Source organism: Erithacus rubecula, assembly GCF_903797595.1.
Source record: "Erithacus rubecula genome assembly, chromosome: 19".
Lineage (NCBI taxonomy): Eukaryota > Metazoa > Chordata > Aves > Passeriformes > Muscicapidae > Erithacus > Erithacus rubecula.
In genome coordinates, this window is record NC_136671.1 from 12,453,031 (window position 1) to 12,479,585 (window position 26,555).

General features: G+C 43.8%; 1 protein-coding gene across 2 annotated transcripts in view; it reads left to right on the top strand.

Annotated features, from left to right (window-relative positions):
- Positions 1-26,555, top strand: part of TMEM132C (transmembrane protein 132C) — a 162,732-nt gene that overhangs the window by 47,213 nt on the left and 88,964 nt on the right. For both annotated transcript variants that reach the window (XM_079322105.1, XM_079322104.1), the window contains one exon: positions 3,052-3,940. In XM_079322105.1, coding sequence (XP_079178231.1) covers positions 3,052-3,940 — 889 coding nt within the window. The remainder of the gene's footprint in view (positions 1-3,051; positions 3,941-26,555) is intronic.

Genomic DNA, 26,555 nt, shown 5'->3' on the forward strand with positions numbered 1-26,555 from the left:
AAAAAGTCACCAGGCTGTTACAAAGAAGAAGTAATTACTTGTAAGCCTTCACTTTTGTTCTTGGCTAATACTGGTTTTGTTTGATGGTTGTTAACCTCTTCCATGCAGGACTTCATCTGTAACTCCTGTTGGATGATGGAAAGGGGTGTAAAGCATTTTAAAATACAAAAAAAAAAATCTGTTCCAGAGCACCTGAAAGCATTGATATGCAGAACTGCTTTTTTAAAAATCAGTTTTCAGGTAGATAAAGTAAACACCACTTAATGGTTATTTAAAAGAATAACTTGTGATGTGAAACTCGGGAAAACCCATGGCATCTTGTTTAAATAGATTCTCTGATAAATTAAAGAACTTTGAAAGTGAGCTGATCAAGCATACAAGAATATTCTCTGGAAATGTGGGTAATTAATTATACCAGGATGTGAAAGATATTGGGTAGAGATGAAGAGAATAGAACAAATCCCTTAAGTGATGGCCTGCAGTTGCTGATGCATGGTGTTGGGATTCTAACAATAAAACGGACAATTTTAACTACCACTTTTATCAGTAAAAGGCTTAAAGTGCTTAAATAAATTGTCTAAAGTACAGCCTTCAGTATAGAAATATAGGAATCCATCATGTATGGTATGAAAGTGGGTGGAAATCATCAGACTGCAATAAAAAAAAAAGTGCAGCCTCTTTTTCTTTTTGCTGTCAGTCTGGCCACATGGGTTTTGCTGTTTGTGTTCAGCTTATTAAAGCAGAAGTTGCATGACTGTTTTTCTTAATATTGGGCCAAGTCCTGCATACCTCATGCATGTGATTAACCCAGGATAAATGAAGTGCTGCAAAAATGAGCCCACTGTCTGTCTGAGGATAATGTGCTGCAGCCAGAGTCCTGGGAATTGCACAGAAACAGCTGCAGAGTCTCAGCCTCAGATCCTGACCCACAACCCTTTGAAATCACAGCACTTCCCTTGTCTCTGCAGCCTGCTGAGTTTATTTCTGATTTGTGTGGCTCTGCTGAAGGCAGAGATTCCCTCAGGAGCAGTGGGGCTGTGTCTGGGGTATCCCTGCTCATGGAAACACTGCAGCAATCTCTTATCTGTGTGATTAAATCAGTCCATGCTTCCTTCACCAGGGGCTGGGTGCTTTCCCCTTAACCCCAGGGCTCCTGCCTCAGCAGCAGGACACCTAAGGAAGAAATTCTCATCAGTTCAGTAGCCAAAGTGGCCACCAAGAAGTTCTTGTCTGGCAGAGCAGGTGTTTTAATTTAAAAGGTGTTTTAATTTAAAACTGTCACATGAGTGTCAGTGGTTGCTTTCTGCAGGGAGCTGAGCAGGTCCCAGCAGGGGGAAGGGGCTTGGAGAGGAAACCTCTCCTGCCTCAGGGATCCACATTCTTGTTCTGCTGCTGGGCCAAAGAAAGCTGTAGGTTTTCCTCTTCCCTTGGAAGGGCCATGGTCCAAGTGGCTCTTTTGTGTTCCTTTTAGAAGTGTTAGAGCACTTTGGGGTGGGAGCCTGACGGGCTCAGGTGAGGGAAATCAATCAGCTCAGGAGGTGGCATTTGTAACATCTTCAGCAGAATTAAATGTGCGCCAAGGATCAGAGCCTTGCAGGGCTGTAGCAGTGAACTAAACCAATATTTTATGTTTTAAATGTGATTCTGCCTGACACAGAGGGTGTTGTGTTGATAATTCACTGCTTCTTTTCCTATTTTTACCTTGTTTTGTTTAAATTTCTGTCCAGTCATTGCAGTTTGCTCAGTTTTGAGAGCAGTTCCTATCATCCAGTGGTGGTGCATGAATTAAACATGAGTGAACACATCTTAATTCCTTATTTCAAATTTATGGCTGCTGTCCTTGGAGGGTTCTGATTTCCCCCTCCTCTACATTTGTCTCCTTCTTTTCTTAATTACCTCACACCTGCCTTGCAAAGCTTTTCCCTTCCCTGCACTCTGCATTGCACACTCCACAGGGCTGCAGGGGGGTGTCTGTCAGCAGCCATTTGGTGTCGTGACAGGTATTGATGGTTTATTCATTACTTGAAAACATTTAATTAAATTTGACTGCATAATTAGCACCTTAGCAGCCAGACATGCCAGGGCAGCAGATGTGGTTTGCAGAAATCCCCAGGCTGCAGCCCTTTGTGAGGAAGGTGGTAGGACAGGATCTCTGTGGGGTGTTTGGGATCCTCAGGTGTCCCTGAGCTCCAGGTGAATCTGTGCATTCTCTGCTGTGCTGCTGGTTACTTTTATTCTTTAAAGAGCTGAACCTTAACTCCTGGTTCTGGTGGGATTTCCTAAGAACACTGGAATTGAGGACAAGCTCTGTTTTTTCAGTACTCAAGAAATCCAGCACTAGATGCATTTAACTTCTGTACCTACAGCCAATCCCTTCAGAGAGTTAAGAAGAGGGGTTGTGAGTGTATGACATAATCATGATGTATTTTAACTCTTCTCCACTTTTCTCTACTCTAGTTTAGAGAATACATTTTTCCTTTCAGCAATATCCTGTTAATCTTAACAGGAAAACATTTAGGGCAAAAGGGATCTGATGTTCAGCTGGAACTTGAAATTGGCCAGCATGTGCTGATCCTCTCTGTGTGCATTTTGTGTGTTAGGAATTGTTGAAATACTTCTGATTGTGATGCCCATCTGCATGTAAAGAATGTAGGAAATTGAGGTACTGTCAGTATTTTACCACGTGGATATGGACTGTAGTGCCAGAAACAGAAATAGAAGAGCAAGGTTATGTGTCAGAGAGTGGAACTGTGTGTGTGAGCCCTTAGAAATGCAGTTTCTTTGCCCCTAGAGCAGAAGTTCCCCTTGATCCTTCAGGGCTGGTGATTTGCAGCCCTGGGGGCTGTTGGTCATTGGGCTTTTCTGACACGCTGCATTTTATTTTCTTTTGCAAACGTAATGCAGAAAAGAATCATCCATAGATAAACATGTAGCTACCCTGTAAATAATTTTTGCTGGTCCCTCACTTAGCAGGTGGCTGCACTGAAGTTGTGCTGAGTGTTGCTGTGAATCCATGAGCAGCCTTGGTCTGACTCTCTTTTCTTTCGTTAGTGACAGAGTGTCGAGGGGTGCTGGACAATAATCAGCGATTTTCTTCGTTGCCAACGTACCTCCCTGTGAGCTACCGGCTCTTCAACGCCGAGACTTCCTTCTTCCTCAAGGAGGCCAACCAGGACTTCATGAGGAACTCCAGCCTGCACTCCAGGGTGGAATCCTTCTTCCCCTACAAAGCCAAGAGACCTCCGGTGCTGAACGCCAGCTACGGCCCCTTCTCCGTGGAGCAGCCGGTGCCGCGGGAGCTCCTGCCCACCTCCAGCCCCTTCGCCTCCAGCAGCCAGTTCACCTACAACTGGAAGCTGCAGGCCTCCATCCTGAGCAGCAAGATCTACCTGAGCAGGCCGCGGGTGCAGGTGCTGTTCCACGTGGCGGGCAGGGACTGGGACGAGCGCGGCCCCGCGGAGCCGCTGCCCTGCCTGCGCGTGTTCGCCTTCCGCGAGACGCGCCAGGTGCGCGGCAGCTGCCGCCTGCGGGGGGACCTGGGGCTCTGCCTGGCGCAGCTGGAGCTGCTGCCCGCCTGGTTCAGCCCCCCCAGCGCGCCCACGGGCCGCAGGAGGCAGCTGGAGCAGCTGCAGGGCAGCCCCGTGGAGCTCTACTACTCCATCCAGGCCGGGGACGAGAAGGGCGAGTGCACGGCCGAGGACGCGCGGAAGGGAAACGCCATCCGGCCCGGCAAGGATGGGGGCGACGAGAGCGTGTCCCACCTGCAGAGGATCGGCTCTGTCAGCCTCTACCACGGGCAGGAGGGCTCCCAGCTGGCAGAGCTGAGGCTGGACAGCAACGTGGTGCTGTGGCTGCCCTCCAAGCCCGTCAAGCAGGGCGAGGTGGTGAACGTGTACGTGACCATCGCCAACAACTCCACCGTGGATCAGTTCATCCTCAGGTGAGGCTGGCCGGGCGTGTTGGGGATATGGGCTGAATCTCATGGTCCACAATGCAGGCTGCTCCCAGTCGCTGAAATTTCTCATTTTCGTCTCTGTGAGGAGGATTGAAAGCCCCTGTCCCCGGGGTTTTCAGCGGTTCTCTGCCGTTTATCACAGGCACAGAGCTGCTGCTCTGGCAGGGCTGTTTCTGTGCCATGACAGACAGCACGGCATCAGAAAACTTCCCTGCTTTATGGTGCTTTAAAAACCGGGTTTTTATTGCACAGGCATGGAGTTTGAATGTAGAAAAACTTCAATTACCTGCTTTTCTGTAAGTGCTCTGGCAGAGCTTGCCTCTCCCACACACAGAGTGGTTTTGTTAGGAGAGCTCTGTAGGGAGGGTTTAACTATCCGCTTGCAGTTAAGCAGTGTTTGTCTTTGGCAGCACATTTGTCCTTTAAATAAAGCCCAAGGTGTTTGATATTGCTGCTGCCTGTAAGGGACTGTTAGAAGTGAGTGCCATTATTTTGGACAGCAGTGGGAACACAGAAACTGCCTTACTGGGTCAGATCTCTTCCCTTTTATTTTCATTTTTAGCAGTTTTCCTACCGATCAGATGAAAAATCCTTTGAGGATGACAATGACTGGGAAACTTGTTAATCACTGAAAAATTTGATGTATCTTTTTTTAACTTGTTACCAGGCTTTAAATTCAGTGGAAATTTCCACGGCGATAAGCAACAATTGCTCTCTGAAGCCTCAGGGAATCAGTTTCCCAAAAGATTGTGCACATGAAAGAATTTATTTCTAAGGCTTATATGAATTAGATTAATACACAGTTGACAACCACCGAGGAGAATGGCCTTTAGAACAGGAAGTGTCGCTTGGCAGATAAAAGGCTTTTATTTGAGAAAAGGGGGATTTTAGTCATCCCAGAACCACTGTGGTGTTCACAGCTTTGGTTAAATTGGTGAGATAATCTCCCAGACACCTGTTTACTGAGTGAAACCTCCGTGCTAGAAGTATTTTCTGATGTTGGTACTTCTCTTCTATTGAAAATCGCTTTACACAAAGTAGCAGGAACAGAATACTTTTGCAAACAACAGATGTAGCTGTGGTAAAAGAAGAAATGCAGAGGCAGCGAGCTGGGTGTTTGTTGGGTGAATGGGGATCACTCTCTGAAGGTCCTTGTCACTGCCTTTATTTTCCTGAAAAGCAAGTTGAAGATAAACAAGCTGGCTGAAATCTGGGGCTGAATTTCTTTGCTCAGAAATGAATCTGGCTGGTGCAGGAGGCAGAGATGGGAATGTGGAATGTTGTCTGTGTGACTTGCTGTTATGCACAGAGAGGATTGGCTTCAGTTTTGGGAGCATTTATCTGGAAAGCACAGTCTGACACAGGTTGGTGTGGTGTTGGTGTATTGGTGGTTCTGTCCCAGTACAGATGCAGAGCTCAGGCTGTGCTCTCGTGCTGAAAAAACCCTTTTGGTGGAAAGATGATTTGCATTTTTGCTTAACGTTACTTTGAACCATGATGCAAGAGCACAAAAGACTGAAAAACTAAGATTTTTTGTTTTTTAAGTGATTTTTTCTTCCAGTGGGGATGGGCAGGTGGGTGTTGTCTTCAGGTGTAGTACAGTGAGTGACTTTGTAGAAATCAGCCCTGTTCTGGGTGTTTCCTCCTCTGCTTGGCCAAGAAGATGAACGTGAGATGTTCCAAAGCAGTTTGTAGAAGGTGTGAAATCTCACAGGTGGGTCTGTGCAGCTGCTGAGGCACCGAGTGGGAGCTTTGCTGGAGGTGTGCAGGAGGGGACTCCATGGAAAAGAAAGGAAATGGATTTTCCTGCTTTGCTGCCAGTGCAGGGCTGTGTGGGCTGGACCATCCCACAGGCTGTGAGCTCTGTGCCTGCAGAGCTTCTCCAGTGGCAGAGCTGCTGAAAGCCTGGCCAAGCCAAGTGGGTCCCTGGTTCTGTGGTGGAAATCCGATTTCTTCAGTGTAATCTCCAAGGTGTGGAGTGTGAGCCAGGAGTGTCTGTGCCTGGGAAGAAGCCCAGGAGCAGAGCAGGGAGCTGCAGTGCATATGCTGGGGTGCCTGGGGGCCCCCTTGACCTTCTCTGTGGCCATTTGCCTGCTTGGAGAGAGCTGTGTGCTCTCATCCTCTTGGGCTCCCAGCACAGCAAGCCCTACATCCTCTGACATGCACTCACATTTAATCATCCTAAAGAAAAACACACCACACATTATCCCCAGGCACAGTGGGCTTGTTTATTTTCTGCTCCTTGTATATTATTCATTGAGGTACTGCAACATGCAGAGCTGAAGCAAACAGCATGTGATCATTGCTTGGGGGGTGGGAAATAATAGCTACAAATCTTCTCTGGCAAAAGGAAAGCAGACTGGTCTGAGTGACCTCATAGCCACAAATCATGGCAATTGAAAGTGTGGTCTTGAATTGTGTCTTCATTGAGAATCCTGTGCTGTATCTGTGAATTTATCCATGTTCTTGGGTTGTGTTCATTCAGAATCCTGTGCTATATCTGAATTTATCCATGTTCTTGAGTTGTGTCTTCATTCAGAATCCTGTGCTGTACCTGTGAATTTATCCATGTTCTTGAGTTGTGTCTTCATTGAGAATCCTGTGCTGTACCTGTGAATTTATCCATGTTCTTGAGTTGTGTCTTCATTCAGAATGCTGGTGCAGTGTCTGTGCATTTCTCAGCCCAGGAGGACCCTGAAATCTGTACTTAATTGTTGGTTTATTGGTTCTTGACACTGCAGTGTGTTGGCATCATGGCAAACACAAGTGACATTGTAATGAAAACCTGAAGTCAAAGTCAAAACATGCAAAAAACATTCCAGGGCTGGAATCACTCTGAGTTCTGTGTTAACCCAGAATTTGGGATGCATTATCCCAAGGATCTGTTTTCCATGGTGACAATGCAGTTTCTCATCTCTGAAGTGAAATGTGCTTTTTTACACTGATTCATATTTAAAGCCAGCAGAGGTTGGAGTGAAATGGAGAGAGACAGAAGAGTTTGGTGGGATGCTCTTCTGGGTGTATGTGTGCATCTCCAGATGGCAAGAATTGCAACAAAATATTCTCCTTGTTCTGTGCAGCTTTGCATTGTTTAAATATTTGAGCCATTTCACTGCACAAAAGTATTTCAGGTGCCATCTGAAGGGAGAGGAGTTTGAATCCTCTGGACTTGGTTTTGTTGTGTCATTACTTCAGGGGATATTTTTAACTGGAAAATTGAGTTGGTTTAAGGCATTGCCAGGGCCACTAAAGCCATCTCCCAGTCCAGAGCTGCTTTGCAAAAATGCCCAGAGCTCTCAATTATGACTTGAAGGGGTTTTATATATTTCACTGACAAAGGTTTATGTACTTCACTATCTGGTGTTTAGCCTTGTGAAACTTTAAATCTTACTGATTCTTTTTTTTTTGGTTGTTGTTTTATTTTCCCTTCTATAGAATGATTAGTAACAATTCAGCTGCACATCTGCAGTGCAGCAGGTCATTGAAAGAAAAGTACACTGGGGGGGATGGATTATGGTTTTAGCCAGTGCTGAGGTACAACAGCACCTTGCCAGTGCTTTGGGATTTCTCTGAAGTAAATTCCTGGCAGTGGTGCCATCAGTGTGGCTGTTCTGCTGCAGTGAGCAATGGGGGCAGTCTGCTGGAGCACTCCTCATTACCATTTGTGACACTCAATGGGGGAATATTTCCCCGTGCAGCTTTAAAAGGCATTTGTGGTGTAAAAATACTTCTTCAAAGAAGGGAATGTGTTGATGCTATTTTGGGAGAGTGGCATGAGCTCCAGTTTAATTTCATTAGGCCTGAGCAGGCACTTTTCAGGGACATTGGTGTCACACCAGAGGCAGCTGGGTCCTCCAAAATAATGACTCCTTCTCAGAACTGCTAAACTGGGGAGGATGATGTCCTTTAAACACCTGGGAAAGTGCTTCTCACCAGAACAAGAGAAGAGGGAAGGGCTCATTGTGGTAGTGAGTCCAGTTTAATAGTTTTAAAAGGAACTAATTATGAACTTGAAATTGAAGCGACCTAGAAAAGAGCAGAGGGAAGAGCACGTGTTCTCTTTAAATGCTTAAAGACTGCGGTGCCTGAGGAACCTTTTGAACAATTCTCCAGCGAAATGTACTCATTGCTACTGAGAATGAGCTGTGGGTTTATTGTTAGAATTACTGTGTGTTCCACACCTTGGAAATGATGTGCTGGGTGACCAGCAGTGAAGCTCAGCTTGGCTCCTGAGCAGGAGCAGGTTTTGGACCTGCTGTGATCAGGGGAGAGCTGGTGGTGCCTCAGTTACATCCTCCCTTCTGCAGAGATTCCATCAGCACCTCGCTCACATCCTGCACAGGGAATTCTGTCACACACAACCTGCACAAGAATTCACTGAATTGGCAGGGCAGCAGTGCCCTGCAATGTTCTTTGTGTCCTGGAAGCACCTGTGGCTTCTCTGAGCTGGGCCCAGGGAACTCCATGGAACTGTAAATAAACCTGACCTATATATAAATATTTGCGAATAAATGTATGTATCCACTTTATATAGACATATATATGTATACTACCATATATAACTATATATCCACTGCTATATAGAAAGATATATGTATACTACCATATATAACTATATATCCACTACTATATAGAAATATATATGTATACTACCATATATAACTATATATCCACTACTATATGGAAATATATATGTATATTACCATATATAACTATATATCCACTACTATATGGAAATATATGTGTATATTACCATATATAACTATATATCCACTGCTATATAGAAATATATATGTATACTACTATATATAACTATATATCCACTACTGTATAGAAATATATATGTATACTACTATATATAACTATATATCCACTACTGTATAGAAATAGATGTGCACTACTGTATAGATACATACACTACTATATAGAAATATCTGTATACACTATATAAATATATATAACTATATATAATTATCCATAAATATACTAATAAATACGTATATTAACATAGTGTATATATATGTATACGCTATAAAATGGATTTGGAATTTCGCACTTCAGCCTTGTGTGTTTGAAAACTTTTCTCAACGTGTGGATTGGAAAAGCAGAAATGCAGTGTCGGTGCAGATCCTGCCCCAGCTTTGTAAGATTTACCCTGCCAGGCTGCTTCACTCCTGTTTAGACCATTAGCCGCTTGTGTGACTGAGTGAGGAGCGTTAATTAAACCCTCGGTTCCCTGCCTAATTAGTGACAACGGTGCCTCGTTAGCAGATGACACCGTGCAAAGATCGGTCCTCCCAAGGCAGCAGCGGGGAATTTCACTCTGCTGGGAGTTGGGTGAAATCAGGAGAATGTTTGTGGCTGGGATCTGATGCACTGGGGGATCTCCTGGGAATCCTCCGTGGGATTTCCTGTTGGGAATGTGCGAGCCCGAGGGTCTGAATGGAAATGAGCATCCCTGAGAAAAACCGGGGCTGTAAAACCTGCAGGAGGGACTTGCAGGGAGGATTTGGGATGGAAGGATGAATGGGGGTAATCCAAGAGCGGATCCCGTGCTAGCAGAACTGTAAAATCGGATGGGTTTGTTTTATTGGCGCTTGCGGGGTTTGTTATTTAAGACAGAAAGTGTCAGACGGATTGGAGTTTGTGTTGTGGCAGAATGCTGCTCGTGGCAGCACAGGCACGAAGAAATTGCAATGTTTATTGTTCTTGTGGCACAGTTAAAACTCCCACAAAGGCACAGGGATGTCGGGAAGAGCTGCTGTGCACTGGGGGGTTAATTTCTGTAGGATGCTGAGCTTTCCTATAAATTACAGAATGTTTGACTCCCAGTTTTGCCATTTCCTTTGGTCCCCCTTGGATGTGTTTCCTGAGTGTGCTGTCTCTGGAGGGAGGTGTGAGCTGTTGTGTGTGGTGCTCTCTTTTAAAATAAGTTGCATTTCTACAGACTTTGAACGCTGATTAATTCAGAGTTGAGATGAGACTGGGTTAAAAGGAAATTCAGCATTTTTTTTTTTTTGTTTGTTTGCCTGGTTCGTGGTGTGTTACAAAGTGTCTATATTAGCAAAGCTGCCAGGGGGTTAATTTGCACTAACAGCCTAATCATCTCCAGCAACATCATTTTAGGTTTTCATATTGCTGGCTTGCATCAGCAAGACTAGAGAAAGGAAGGCTTGAGAAACAACATAGATCTGGGGAGGGAAGAAAAAATGGGGGGAAGCACTTCAGACATAACCCTCTGCATTTTCAGCTGTCAGGCTGCTTAAAAGAATCTGTTTTTCATACAAGCTCTGGCTCTGAGATGTAACCCTGCGTTCCCAAAGTGCCACCAGAGCCAGCACTTTGCACAGGACAGGCTCGTTAAGGGGAATATGTGGCACTCACCAAAATGTGGAGCTGCCTTCCTCAACCCCCCTCATCACTTGTTAACCACAACACATAAACACTCGTGGCTCATGAATCACCACTTGGTTTTGCAGATAAAAGAGTGTCTGACAGACCATAAAGTCATGCTCAGTCTTTTATCCACCCCAGGAGTGCTGGGGAAGAAATTCAGCCCTACAGGTGATCACTGAGGCAAAAATGTTATTACTGACCAGCCTGAGGGGCTCCTCATTTGGCACATTGGACAGCTGTGGATCCTATTTTGGGGAAACTGAATTTTCCAGTGGATTGCATGGCTGCTTACTCAGGGCTGTAAGCTTTACCATAGCTTTTAAAAAATGAGGTGCTGTGCTGGTAATTGCTGGAGTCACTGAGTCATTCAATGTGCCTGGTCTCAGCAGGTTCTACAGATACCACCAGTAGCAGCAGAAATATTTTTCTGCTTGAGGTTATGTCTGGCTTAGAAAAAGCCCTGATTGCATTGAGAATTCTTCCTATGGAAAGGAAACACCAGCCCACAGTAGGAGCCTGTCACTTAGGAACAGGCCCAAATTTAGTCCTGTTGAAAGTAATGAGAATATTCACAGGCTTTAGGCTACTTTTTATTCCTCTGGATTCCAGACACCCATGAGAGGCCACATTAGCAGCAGCTTCTGATTTTCCCTTCTATAGAAGCCTGATTGCAGTTTTCCAGTAGAAAGGAATGACAAAACCATTTTTTTGGTATGTACTTAGTCTCTGTTGGTTGTGTGATGGTGACTGTGGGCAATGTGCCCTTGTAATGTTGGTTTTTTGAGGCAGAAGATGACAAAAGGCTGATGTTGGAGCTGTAATTCATCTGTGAAGAGAACAGAGCTGGTCTGAGCTCTCTCCCTTTTCCAGACTCAAGGGTACTACTGAGGAATTTTTCTCTTATCTGCCCGAGACAACACTACTGTAATTTGTACTGGGCAGAAATATGGAGAGAGCTGAGCGAAGATTTTATCAGCTGGTTGTAGATAGTGACAGCTGGTTAATGTTAATATCTTCAGAAATATCTATAAAGAATTCTTGAATAGTTGTGCAGAAATTAATATGCCTCATCCCTCTTTGTGTTACTGAATTGGGCTGTGCTGTCATCTCCAGCCTGCATTCTTTAATTTTCATAGCATCAGGTGATGGGCTCTGTCCATTGCTATGGTAACTGCTGCTTTATTTCTTACTCAAAGACAACATTGCCATAAACCCCAGTGCCACGTGTCCCTTTTATTCACTGTGCACACCTCATGGGTGCCAGAGCTGTGCAGAACTGGGTGGGGAGCAGTGAACTGCAGGGCTCCTGCCCTGCTGTGGGACTGCTGTCACCTTGCAGGATTTTATGGAGCTACTCCAGCTCTGCTTTCAGTGTTTAATTAGATTTCAGGTGTTCAGGATAGGAGCAGTCCCTGGCTGGCTGTTGGTACCTGCTGGGGGAATGGGATCTAACAGAAGATGAGGTGTGGGAACTTTGTTTTTGCTCTTAACCAGCTCCATTTTGAAGTGGAATTGATCCCATGAACTTTTGGCAGTTGTTCAGAATCCCTCCCAACCTTTTTGTCAGCACTAAGGAAGGGAGCAGCAGTTCTGTCCCTGTGTTAGTCCTTCTGTTTTGTTGCCTTAAAACCCCCAAATGTCTCCTGAAAAGCTCCACAAAACTGCAGTAGCTGAAGTCCCCTCCACGAGGCTCCAGAGTGCTGTTCCTCACATCCTCTGGGGGGATGCAGATGCAGAATAAAGTGTCAGCAGTTCCTCCCAGCATGGGCAGCTTGATTTGTGTCCCACAGTCCTGGGACATCCCTGCCAGGGACAGCCCTGAGCTCTGGCTCCTCTTGAAAGGAAGAATTCTCCTGGAAAAAACTCTCCCTGCAAGTGTTTTCTAGAGTTTTCACTGCTCCCTATCCCAATTATCTGATAAATGTGGAAATTATCTTCTCATCTTAGAGTAAAAAAACTTAAAAAGAAATAATTAAAAAATCTAATAATTTTCTACAAGAAGAGGCTTGCATGCTCTGTGTTACATTTGTATGATTTTAGATGGAGCCTCATTAAACATCTTCACAACCCTTTTAGGTTCATCTGGTTTTGTACCACCTTGCACTGAAATCACAGTTCAGTTTGACAGAGCATTTTATTGGAGTGCTGGCACTAAATGCAGTGTTTGCTGAGCAGGGTCTCAGTGCTCACCTGCTTGATAAGGGTGATGCTTTGGTGCTGCTGCAGGGTTGTTTCAATCCCACAGGTTTGCTGTGTTTGAATTATTTCTGACTGTGCACTGGGGATTTTCCTTTCTCCACGCCAGCAGAAGCAGGAGGTGCATTTTGGGGGTGTTAGTAAGAGCTGCTCTCTTGTTCTCATGTCACAACAGCTCTGTTCTCATCTCCCCAAATGAGGGTGAGTCATGGCCAGGGCTCAGCTGGATGCCAGAGCAGTTCCAGGGAGTGGGAAACGCTGAGAACTTTTTGTTCAGAGAGGCAGAGATTGTCCTGGTGTGTAATTACCTCTGCTCCACGTGTCCCACTGCTGCTCCTTCCTCTGATTAGTCCTTATCTAAATCCTGGCTGCTCAAGCAGCAAATTTATCAGATTCATGGCAAAAGCAGGTGAAGCATCCACGTGTCCTTTTCTGCCCAAAAAGCATCTGAAAGGAGAAGGAATTACTTTGATATTAAATGGTGCTTAAGGGTCACATTTACTCTGTGATTTGCCTTTTCACCAAATACTCCACTGATTCACCAGCATGAAAGAAAAGAGGGGAAAGGCAGAAGGATTGTGGTAATTGAGTCTTTCCAAATGTAAGAAAATTAGTCAGTTGTATTGAAATTCACAATTGTCAGTCTGAAGTGTACTCAGGTGTTTAGTTAATGGATAAATGGTTTTGCCTTTTTTTTTTTTTATTGTTGTTTTTTTGTCTTTTCCAGAAACATAAAAAGGATAGGAAAAATAAGAAACACAAATTGAGTTTAACTCAATCTGAGCATGTTCTTAGTATTGGAAAAAAAAAAAAAAAAAAAGACCAGCTATTCTCTGTTTTATATTAGAGCTTCATTATTCAGAGCAGAAAGAGCCATGTGTGGGAATTCATTTCAGATGGGTATTTTGGAGAAAATTGGAATCTGGGTTGATTTTTATAGGAAATTCTTAAAATCTGGCCACTTCTGCTTTTTAACATCTTCCTAGTGTGTGTCTAAGGCTTGAAGCACCCTTAGAGAAAAGTTTCTTGTAAGATTCCAAATGAGTGGTGCTGATTGTGCTTAATAGTCAGACTTCTTTTTTCCCCCCAATTTTCATTTCAATTAAGGTTTTTATTCTGATACAGGTATATTTGTGTGAATTAAGTGAATAAGAACTAGATTGCACTAAAACTTGAGATTTATACCTTTCCCTGAGTGTGGTTTAGTGTCCAAAATCCAGTGCATCCTTTTGTGGAGCCAAGTGCACTCTTGTTTTCTTGTTTGAGTTGGCTTTTCTTGCTTAATCTGGAACTGTGCCAAAAACATGAATATTCATGACCCTGTTAAACAAGATTTTTATTGAAAACAAAACAAAAAAAATGGATCTGAAGCTTTCATTTGTCATTATGAACTCAGCTAGTGAAAGCCCTGTGAACAGGCACATTTATCAGGGAAGTTTTCCTGGTGTTTTCTGGGGTTTTTTGCTTATTGAGTGAAAATTTGTTAGAGACCAAGAGTATCTGACTGGGCAGCGAGCCTGCTGTGTAAGATATGAATATAATAGAGATGAAATATCTAAATTAAAATGAATTATTTTATATGTTGTATCAGGTGTGAAATGCTCTGACAAGTGCTGAGCCTCAGGGAAGGTGGTACAAGCAGAGGGCAGATCCAACAGAGTTAACAAAATTCAGAGTTCCCTTTTTTTGGTGTTCCCAGCCTTCCTTTGGGATTTCATTCCCAAAGTTCAGAGCTGGTTCTGAGTCCCTGTGCAATGGCTGGGTAAGACAGGAATTTATTTCCCTTGTGTGGATGGATGGATGGATGGATGGATGGATGGATGGATGGATGGATGGATGGATGGAAGGAAGGAAGGAAGGAGAAAGTGAGATGAGCAATAAAACTGGTTTGTCTTGCAGACTCTGGGCTGTACCAGAAATTAAACAGGCTCAGCTTTTAGATGGAGCAGATTGGAGAGGTCCTCCCTCATCTATTCTGCAAGGTGAAATTCTCATGAGAGCTCTCTCTGTGTCACCGTGCAAAGCAGACCAGCTGGGATTTTATTTTTCCATGTCTGTTATCCAGAATAACAGTACCCAGAGATTAGGAGGAATTATTTATATTCTCATTCAGTCCTGCAGAGCAGTGGGATGCTTGGGCAGCCTGTTAGGTTGGGTGTTCATTTCTAAACTGACAGGAATGTTGTGAACTACCCAGAAGTTGTGTGTGCTGCAGGGAAACAAGGTTTTATTCAGGTACCTTAAACAATTCTCCTGCTAGCTAGAGGAGGAAGGAAAGAGCTAATTCCACACAGATTGCTGGGGAAAGGGCATCAATGAGTGCAAGAAGAGAGGACAGAGGGACAGGAGCTGACAGGCAGTTCCCCAGGGAATCCTGATCTCCCTGCACTGAGGATCTGCCCCTGCTTATTTCCCCCTGCAGGACTGGCAAAGGCATCCCTGGAGGAACTGTGCCCAAAGAGGGAGGACTTCAAAATTTGGGAACCAGGGGGGCTCTCAGGGTAGAGCTGTGGGAAAGAATTGCTGTGACAACAAAGTATTTGCTCTTAAAGAGGGGAAAGTATGTAACACCATCAAAGGGGGAGCAGGATTCAAAGGGAAACATGTCTGAAACATAAGGGTCAAGTTTATTTGAAAGGAAAATTTGTTTGCTTTTGATTCTTTATAACATTTCCCATAGTGACTAGCAAATATAACTGCCACATTTTTGGCAAAGGGTATCTTATCCTAAACCTGAAACACTTAAATACACATACTTACATAAATGTGGTCTCTATTAGTTTCAGCTGTGGGACTTGTAATTCCTGCCTTTTGTAGTTCTTGTTTTCCTCTGTTGGCTGTATCTGAAGCTTTAAAAGAGCTTGCTAATAAAAGAAAATGTTGTTTTTTGCTTTTTTAGAAAGAGCCAGAAGGACAAAGTGATGAAGAGAAATCACTGTTGGGGTTCTGGTGACTTTGCAGAGGCTGCAGGAGTGGGACACTATAAAACCTTTCTGTGGGGTGCAATGGGCCTGGAACCACCCAAGGTTATTGCAAGTGCTTATTAAAACTGGTTGGCTCTTACAGAAAACATGTGGGTAGCCATAACTCAGGAATCCTCTCTGGCTATGCTTTCCAAAAAATATCCATTAGCAGAGTTGAAATTTGAAGCAGGAATAGGATGAAGTTAAATTCAGCCCCTAATCACTGAGCCATTCTGGTCCCAGACCCTTCCCTGGGCTGGAATAAAGCAATTTTTCCTTTTTTTTTCCTCCCCAAATGGCTCTCCCAACCCCCCACACTCTCTCCCTCAGTTCACTTTGTTTATTTTTAAATAAACATATGGCACACTCATCTCTTGCCCAGGCAAAGAGCTCTCCTTGCTGTCAGGATGGGAGTGGGATCAATACAGGAACAACTGAGAGCTGGCCAGGCTTGTGTTCCTCTCTCCCTCACACAGACAGTGCAGTGACAAATAATCAAGCTCAGTGCATTTAAAGCAGCCACTGGGCTGTCACCAAGGGATTGCAGCCACCAGGATGGACACAAACCTTTCCAAGCCTTGGTGCCAGAGCTGGGCAAGCTCCTGCCTCAGTCCTGCTCTGACCTGCAGGCTCCTGTGTTTCCTTGCTGAAACAAATACAAATATACAAATATTCAAATGTACAAATACATACCTGTGTGTGTGAGGGGGTTCAGCAGCTGATTTGCACATCATTCTGATACCTGTTCTTCAGCCAGGTCCTGTCTGGCTCACAGAATCACAGCCTTGGAAGGAGTTCAGAGCCCACCCAGCCCCTGCAGTGGGCAGGGACACCTTCCACTGTCCCTGGCTGCTCAGTCCTGTCACTCTCAGCAGTTGCCCAGCACGTGGGACTAACCTTAGGCTGGGATTAGAGATGATGGGTCAAAGCTCTGCCTTCCCCTCCATGCAGGTGCTTTTCATGGCCAGTGCAATACTGGAGGAACAGGAGCTGGCAGTGCCAGGCACAGGGACAATTGCCAGGGGTGTCTTGGCTTTGTTCCCTTTCTCCAGCCCAAAAACCAGGCAGGGAGGGGGGATCTGCTGTTGGCCAGTTTGCTGAGGGGTTTGCAGAGAGCAGACACCTGCCCTGAGGATGGATGGGGCAGAGTTGTGAGCAGTCTGACACCTGCCCTGCTTCAGGTGCTGCAGTGCCTGGCCCTGCTCTGGCTGCTCACTCTGCAAATATTAATTGTCTCTGAATCCAGGTAAACCAGCTGTGCACCCACACTGGGCTGGGCTGTGTGTCCTGAAGGCTGATTCTGTTATTTTTATCCATGATTTTGGGTGACTGATAAGGCAGTAAATATGCACAGATTGTGTTTTACACACATTGAGATAAAAATCTCTTCCTCTGCTGCATTACCCAGAAGGAATATGTTCTTTAAATATTTCTTCCCAGCTAAACTCAAGCTGAAAGATTCAGTCATCTGCCACAGAGGCAATCTGGTTTTCTGTGTTGACCTTTGTGGCTGTTGGACTTTGGTTCTACAGACCTTGAAGTCTCCTGAGCTCTGAGCCCAAATGACTCAAGTATTTCTGTGCTAGAGATTTTTATTACATTGAATAATGTAATCAATTTTCCCTCCCAGGAGTGAATCCACTCTCTGGGTTGCTTAGAGTTGGATCTCCTCTTCCTTCATTTCAGATACATCTTGATGTCATAACAATCATAAAATTTCATATTGTCACTATTGGGTTTTGGCCTTTGAGCTGAGGACAGACTTAAGAAAATTCATTCCTGCTAACAGAGATACTGAGAGATTCTGAGCTGCCTCTAGGAGTGATGATAAAGAGGGTGAAACATTCTAATGAGCCTTTTCTAGTAGTCTGACTTCTCTCCAGAGATACCTAGATTTTGCTTAGGAAATACAATTTCCATAATAATTTAAAATCTGTCAGACTCCCCAGTCTTGTTCTGTGCAACACAGTAAACCTGAAGGATGATCTTTTTTTAAGGACAGCCCAGGATAAAAATAGCATCTTTCTCACAGAAAAGGGTGAAAGAGTTTTCACAGACCCTGCCAACAGTGCTCCTGGCTCAGAGAATTTCTATTTATCCTGCTGTTCTAAAAACACTGAATTCACTTTCAAGTTTGAAAGCATTTAAAAAAATAAATAAATTGGAGATCCAGATTTGATGGTGCTCTTGAAAGATCCAGCAGCACTAAAGTTCCATCTCCTTTTTGAGTTGTTCCCAAACTCTGAGCATTGGCACTGCTCCTGTCTGCCCAGCAAAGCAACCCCATCATCATCCTGGGCTGAGGAGAATATTTATGGGATGGGCAGAGCCCAATGAGTGAGCTGGGGTGGGAGAGCTCTGCCAGCTTTGGCTGTGCACCTTGAGGACACAGGGTGGTGTGGCTGCTGCTGGCACTGTCCTGTCAGCCCTGGTCCTGCATGGTGTCCCTGCCACCCCTCCTGGGTCACAGGTGCCACTCCAGGTGCCAGGTGTGACTCCCAGGTGCCATTCCCAGGTCACAGGTGCCATTCCCAAGTGCCAGATGCCATTCCCAGGTGCCACTCCTGGGTCACAGGTGCCATCCCAGGTGCCAGATGCCATTCCCAGGTGCCACTCCTGGGTCACAGGTGCCACTCTCACTCCTAGGTTTCATTCCCAGATGCTGCTCACAGGTCACAGGTGCCATCCCAGGTGCCAGGTGTGACTCCCAGGTGCCACTCACAGGTCACAGGTGCCATCCCAGGTGCCAGATGCCATTCCCAGGTGCCACTCCTGGGTCACAGGTACCATTCCCAAGTGCCAGGTGCCATTCCCAGGTGCCAGGTGTGACTTGCAGGTGCCACTCTCACTCCCAGGTGTCACTCACAGGTCACAGGTGCCATCCCAGGTGCCACTCCTGGGTCACAGGTACCATTCCCAAGTGCCAGGTGCCATTCCCAGGTGCCAGGTGTGACTTGCAGGTGCCACTCTCACTACCAGGTGCCACTCACAGGTCACAGGTGCCATCCCAGGTGCCCCTCCCAGGTTGTGTTCTGAGCTCAGGGGAGCAGCTGCAGCTCAAATAAAAAGTGGCACCGAGCTGTGACAGTGCCTCCCTCTCTCCTCTCTGTATATTCTGTATTCTCCTCACACAAATAGTTTGGAGTTTCTCATTACCCCAACTCCTTTTAGAAGTTCTGCAGCCAAACCCATGTACAAATCTGCTCTAAATGTGGAATAATCCTGCTAAAATCACCACGGAATTTAACTCAGTATATCCAGATTAAATAAATCCTGCTGGAAACACAATTAAAACTTCCATCTTTGTGTTGATTACTTCAATGTTTTACTTCTAAAAATCTGTCTTTAGGAGAAATAATGCTGTAGGGTACTTAAATTATTTATTTTTGTTCTCATGCAGAACAGGCAATGCAAAGCTGGGTTAAAGGCTGCCCACAATCACAACTAATTGGTTATTTTTAATAACAGTGTTTGCCCCACTGGAAGGACATTGGCATTTGGGAATGGGAAATGATGGGAGATGTAAACAGAAACATCCTTCACTGTCAGGGCAGCTTCACCACAGAAACATGTTCAATCAGCACTGGCTCCTTCTCATTAAGTGGTGTCACTTAATTACAGCTCCAGGTGAAACAAAATGATTTGCAATAACCGTGTCAATTTAATTAGCACAATACAAATATAAACCCTTTTTTTGTTTTGTTTTTTTTCTCATTGCATAATGCAGGGCCATGACCTCTTTAGATGTATTTACTTTTATTGACATCTTAATTGGCTGCCCAGGCACAGTTCCTCTGTGCAGTGATTTCCAAAGGGACAAAAATCAAATGGCTCTCACAGGAGGAGCCACATCAGATCACAGAGTTGGGCCCTTCCTGCTTCCCTTCCCAAGGGGTAAAAGCATCCTTAAAAATCTCTGGTGTGAGTACACATTTTTTTGGCATGGCCCAGGACCTGCCTGGCCATTGAGAAACTGCCAACAGAGCCAGAGCAGCTCCCAGAGGATTCCTCAGGCCCTTTTATTTACATCTGAAAATCAGACATGCTGACAGGGAATCCACAACCTCTTCTTTCCCTCATCTCTGACTTTTCCCATGTTGTAGTTTGTAGGTTCTTCTGCAGAGTCTTTTAGGATCATGAATGATTTCACAGAAATCACATATATGTGTAACATTTCTTTTTCCATTATTTAAACCATTTTTCTATTCTTGGACAGTGCAGGTTAGTTCAATCAGTCATTCTCTGTGGAGGGTTGATAGGTGCAGGTTCTTTTAATTAACTAACCATGGATCAGTTTTTCAGAAAATCAGTTTTGAGGTGCCTGGAGAGAGGTTCTGAGGTGTCCAACACGGAATGAGTGTCCACATCTTCTTAGAACTGGGTTTTTGATAAACATCAGCTGGTGTTTGATTGTTGCAATAACTTTAAAAAATTTGGGTAGGTGGTGGTGTGGTTTGTGAGCTCAACAAGAGATGCTCTAAGGGAAGGAATTGTTCATCTGAAACAGCAGCAAAAGGCTCTGGGGGCTCAGAACTCAAACCTGCTTCTGGATTCCTACCAGGATGGTGGAGTCAGAAAATGAAATCAGGCCTTTTTCTCACTCATTGAAAAAATTACTTTCCTTCTGTGAGCAATAGGATTTTGTACCATGCCCCAAATGGTCAGTGCTGTTCCACTGCCTAGAACTAATTCTCACTTTGCCCAGAAGTCATTTGAAAAGCTCTGCTTAAATTTTTTTGTAGGAATATGCTCTGAAATGTCATTACAAAAACCTACAATGCAGCAGCAAGTGGAGATTCCAGCAGAAATGACAGATGTGAAGAGACCAACCTGCACATTACCACAGTGCTGCTAATTATAGGCCAGCAAAAGGAAATTTGGAGCTGGATTTTGCCAACATTCAGCCTACAACAGTCACTCTGTGATTAGTCATGTCATCAAAATATAAACAAAAATAATTCAATCATCAAAGCAGAAATCCCATCTGCAAGGGGTGGAAACACTAAGATGAAAGAAATGCCTTTTGGAAGGACAGAGCAGGATTGAGTGTGACTTCTGAGTGCAGCAGCAAAGCTCCATGTGCTGTAAAATACAATGTACAGTGTCTAACGTGGCTGAAACACAACCACAACTTCATTTTATGGCAACATCCTGCAAGCAGAGTGTCTGGCCTGTGAATCTGATGTTTTCAAAAAAAAAGTCTCAGCTAGAAATTAATGTGTCTAAAGACTAGTTTTGTTTCATAGAGCACAGATAATATGAAAATTTGATTAGTTCATACTCCATCAACATAAAAGATATGAGGTATGAATATTCTATTAACATCTTTGAACTCAACAAATGGCTGTGCCTGCTCTGTTGCAGTCACAGAAAACTCCTCTGTTTGTAACAAAGGCTGATCCATAATGCCAGCCTCAAGTATTTATCATTTTGCAATACCACTGCTAGGACAGTTCATGGTCTACAGAAGCAAAAAAAAAAAAAAAAAAAGAGGCTGGAGTTATAAATGAGGACAGAAAATTTTAAAAAAAGTCTGAGCTCTCTCTGCTTGACGATTTTCATGAATATAATGAGAGATGGTTGGGCCATTTGAATAGATAAATGATGCATGATGGAAGCACAGGGAGCATCAGGACAGAGAGGATTTTCCTCTGAGCATTTAAAAGTGTCCAATTCCAGTGACAGAGGCTGATTTTAGCTGAAGTGCAATCTAAACCCTCCGTGTCTCCAGTGGATTAAAAACTCTTTGTTGCTCCTTTTCAGAGGTAATATTTTAATGCCATATTGTCTTTGGTACCTCAGACCTTTTATCTTCTCAAAATCCTTTCTGCAGCTGCAGTTCTAGGAACAGTTCTGCCCTTGCCTGCAATCCCATTTCCATGAAATGCTATATGGCTCCCTCTTCCCACTAATGGAAAAAACTCCATTGTTGTGGTGTTTATAGCTCTGGATTATTAGGAGCTGAGTTTGGCTGAAATCCTTGGCAAAATGATGTGTTCAGTGAAGAGTATAACTTTGAGGCAGCCAAAGAAATTAATATGTCAAATTTTAATTTAAGAAAGAGCCGAACAACCTGAAAATGAAACAGAGCCTTTCAATTTATGAAAAAAAAAAAAATCATTTCATCCAGTTACATTTTTTCCTGCCTTCTGGTAAATAGCAAAACCATTTTATGTTGACAGTAATAATTTTACCTCTGTTAGTGGTTTAGTCTGACCAGCAGCCCCCCAAATCAATTACTCACCAAGTTCTATTTCTGAGCTTTTACTTTTTAATATCCTTTAAAAATGTGGGGAGTTCTTTTCGTGGTTGGAAATATCCTCCTGGGCAGTTGTGTTCCTTCTGATCCCACCCTGGAGGAGTCTGAGTGCTGAGGTTCCAAGTCACTTCTTATTGCAAACAGCTTCCAATGCAGGGGAAACCACCTGGCCCTGGGTAAGAGAGACAAGATTTCCAAAATCTTCATCAGAGTCAACCCAGCCTGCTCCATTTCGTGTTTAAAGTGGAATTAGGGTGAGGGTGGGGACACTCTGCATGATGTGCAGGTGGAATTTGGCCCTGAGGTCACTGCCAGCAGTGTGTATTTCTGTATTTTTGTGCTTTATTTGTGTATTTTGTAATGGTACCATGCAAGAAATCTGCAAGAGAATTTTCTCCATCCTTATGCATGAAAGAAATCCAACCATTGTTATTTCAGCACAATCATGCTGGCAGAATCTCTACAAAATTTCTCTTTGAGTCTTCAGGTCAATGTCATTTTTGTATCTTACACATGGATTTTCTTCTTTTAGAAGGCAGGACAAGTTTCTGCTGTTTGTGTTGTGGCCACACTCGAGGCACTGATGCCATCCCTTAATCCCATTACCAAACTGGCACAAAGGAGAAGGAAAAACATAATGCAGCCTCTTGGATGAGAGTCCTCAGATGGAGATAAAGCATTTCCTGGCTCCCTAATGGCTTGATTCCTTTTCAAGGGAAAAAAAAATATGCTTTTATCAGCTTTGAAGGTCAGGTAGTAAAATCAGAGGTTAAGCAGTTTTGCTTTAGTTTGGGATGCAGCATTAAAATTCCTATTCAAGGGCTGGATCAAGCAGCAGACTCAGCCACTTCTGGCTGTTTATGGATCTCAGCACTGCAGCACAGCTCCAGAGATGAAATCAGAATCACAGAATGGTTTGGCTTTGTGAGAGACCTCAGCTCCTCTCAGTTGGGACCTCTCCTTTGAAATCCAAATTCTAAACCCACTGGTAAACAAGCAAAACCCAAAAAATGCACCAGGTTTGTTGCTTTCCACATTGGACCTGTGTCTACTTAGAACTGGTCAAAAGCTACAAAGTGAGTGGTGTTCCTGCCTTTTAGGTAGGGTAATTGAAAGTTTCCTTTTTTATTTTATTTTTTTAATCCTTTTTCATCTACATTTGTCTCTGCTCTTTGTGGAGAGAATCTTTAGCTGGAAACAGAATGGATTTTCTTTTCTGAAATCCACAGATTTCTGTATCAGCCTTCAGTGCTTCCACTGGATAATTCTGTATTAATGAGGTTAACTGCAAGTGCAGTTGTGCAAATCCAGATTGTCTGCATTGCTCCCTGAGGACTCTTTTCAAGTTGGGCTTTGGATCTCTCTGGCTGTAAAACCATTTTGTAAAAGCTCAGGGCAGGTTTCTGTGCTGGTTTCCTCCCTTTGCTTCCAGCATTCAGCTGTTGGTGATAGGAGAGCAGGGAGGGAAGAAAGGGGCAGCCCTGAGTGATTGAGCAGGAGAATAAATCCATTTGATGAAGAAAATTCAGGAGCATTTGAACCTCATTAAGTCTGTGTGGTTCTGAATCTTTGGGTTTTCTCAGTAGGAGAAAATTTATTTTTAGTTTTATATTTTTTCTCAGTAGGAAAAATTTACACAGCATTTGTTGTGCACTGGGGGAGAGACACAAGGCAGCAAAATACTGATGACTGTGACTCAGCAATGCTGCCCATAATCTTTTAGCTTACTACAGAAATGACAAAATCTCCTCCTAAGTTGTTGTCTAAGCAGCACTCAGGCCCTGAGGAGCAGCTGCTACAGCAGCAAATAAAGCACCACTGAGAGTAATTAGTGGTTTTTTATAGAAAGTTTTTCCTGGAGGTTTCTGCACTCCTGAGGAGTGAGGGGTTTACTGAATTCCCCATTTTTTAGTATTCCCTGTGCTGTGCTTGTTTCTGTGCTCAGGTAGGGGAATCCTCATCCCCCATTACTGTGCTGCAGAATAATGTGTCTCTCAAATGTTCTCTCCAGCTGCTGCCCTGAATTGCCAAACAAATACAGCTTTTAGTAGCACCCAAATGGATATTTCAGTTATGCCCATTTTTCTTCAGTTCTCTCAGCTTAACTGAGGTGTCACCTGAAGGTCACTCAATGGCTTTTTATATTCTTCATTGGTGGGTTAATTTGAGAAGAGACTGATTCTCCTGTGGCTTTTTTTTGCTCACTGAGGTTCCCTCCAGGAACACCTGGGGCTGATAATTCCTGACAGAGCCACTGTTGCCCTGTGAGCACCATGCAGGGTCTCAGGGATTGGGTTACAAGGAGCCCAAGCAGCAGCACAGCAGCTCCCTGGCACTGTGAGTTTTCTGGAAGCATTTCCCAGCAGGGAGTGTGGATGTGTCCACTGGCAGACTGCACACAGGTCAAAGGAATCACCATCTCCAGCATCAGGAGCTGCCCAGGACTGCTCCAGCTAAACCATCATAGAAGTGTCTGTGTGTTCATTGACCTGGCTCCTCAACAAAAAATCTGGTAGTTTCTTGGAAAGTGCTGTTGGGAAGGTGGAATTTGATAAGTATAAAGGACATTACCTTGAGAATTCTGACACTCAGACACTCACTAATTAATAACTCAGTACAACCTCCTCCATCAGTAACTCTAATGTTAAAAAACAAAATAAATGACCAATGTCTGCTTCTGTAGTGCAGGATCAGGCTTTGGGATTTCATTTCTAAGAATTAGAATGATATAGCAATCAGGTGGGGGGAAATCCTCCTCCCACTGCCTTCTCATTCTGAGTCTCAGACACTTTTCCCCATTTTTATAGCAGCTCTATATCATATTTACAACATCCAGCATTTCAAGGTTAGATGGCCAAGTGTTGAATCAAGAAAAAATTGCTTTCCCAGGGATACTCAAATATTTTAGTTCATGTCTGGGAGACAGCACTGATGTGCTCCTGGTTGATTTTATTTCAGAAATGGACACTACAATGATTCATCTAGAGAGTCAAAAAGCTGATCTCAACCTTAGCACTCCCTTCTCAAACACAGCCCATGATCAGATGTCTTGTGTGCTGGAAAGGAATTTATTAATCTACAGTGCTGCTTCTGGAGGCTTCCAAGTTTTTTAAGCCAGCATGTGTCAAATCCAAATGCAGGTGTGTTCTGAGTCCCCATCAGCTTTTCCTGAGCCTGGTGTCACTGGGATTTCCTGATTCCCCTGTGGGAATTAATGAGAAAGGAGACATGGAGGGGTTGAAGGGGAATGTGAGTATGGATATACAGAATCAGAGAGCATAAAGCTAACTGGAATAAAATATGGATCACTTAAGGACTGTCTGTCTTAATGCATCATCTTTTCATCTGCCAATTAATGTAGAAAGTAGATCAGTGAGTTAAGTCAGACCAGGAATGACCAGGGACTTTTGGGAATCCTTGTGACCCTTTCCTGCTTTCCATCTGTGATACAATGGCTGTTGGCAGCCACATTCCCATCCTATCTTTTAATCTCTGTCACTTCTTGTCAATAGGATTTAAAGTGCCCATAAAGATTTGATGATCTCAGTGGCTTCTCCCTGGCATTTTGTGTTTCTAACTTTTAAGTAGTTCTGTCTAAAACCCAACGTTTCCAGCACATAAAAATCTCCCTTTGCAGCAGGAAAATGAAAGGTTTTGTCTCCCTCAAAGCCCTGGCAGTTCTGCAGAATTCTCCTGATTTCCCATCGTTTGGGGCTTGGCCAAAGAGGAAAATTGGAGTTTGTGCCACCCTTGGTGGCTGGAGCTTGAGTTAAGCTCTGTAATTTACAGGTGTGCTCCATTCCTTGGAGTCACTGATGAAATCTTGGCTGATTGGAATTACCTTTTTGGCTTTAACGTTTTCCAGCAGCAATTTCAGGAAATTTAATTTCAGGAAATTCAAAGGAGGCACAAACAAATAAACGTGACGAGTCTGTTGTTGTAAATAAACATGTAGGAAAAGACCCCTTGTGTGTTTTATGCTTCAGAATTAGTGTTCCTTCCCAGGGAGGGATATTTCACCCCACAATATTTACTACTCCTTTTTTCAATAGAAATAGTTGTTATGTTGGTTGCTGCTAATATTTATATATCCTCATTTGGAGCCAGACATTTGTCAAACACAAGCATAGACACCTGGCCTGATTCTGTTGGGATTAAAGCAGAAATTAGGCTAAATGATGTGTTTTTAATAACAGAGCAAAATTTGGAAGCAATTGAATAGCCTAAAAAATTATTCAGAAGGAAATTAATACTTTCAAGGGGAAAATATTACCTTAAATTTAAATCTCCAGAAGCTAGGAATTATTTTATATATAACCCATAAAATAGACCCATAAAAGTGCTTTTCAGGTGACAACACATTTTCCAAGAATATAGCAGAATTCAGAGTGGGCTGGACTCTGCAAAAAATTATTATTATTTCCAAATTTTTGTTAAGCACCATTATAAGAACTTCTGATTAAAAATTGAATATATCCTTTTAACAGCACACCTGTCGTTCACAGTCCTTGGAGCTGCAGCTTTCCTGAAGTCCAAAGGTGCCAGACCTGCTTCCAGGGCAGCTCTGGGATCAGTGGAGATGCTGAACCTTTCCTGCACAGAGCTCTGGGCTTGGCAGTGGAGGAGCCAGCTGCCATCTCCTTGCTCTCAAAGCTGCCACTGTGGGACCTGCAAATTTGCTTTTTCAGTGTTTAACTGTCGAGTTTTAAAGGCTTTGAATGGTTTTTAAGATTGAAAAGGCTTTGTGCAGAAATAAATACCATAACATCTCGTTAGCAAGAATGGT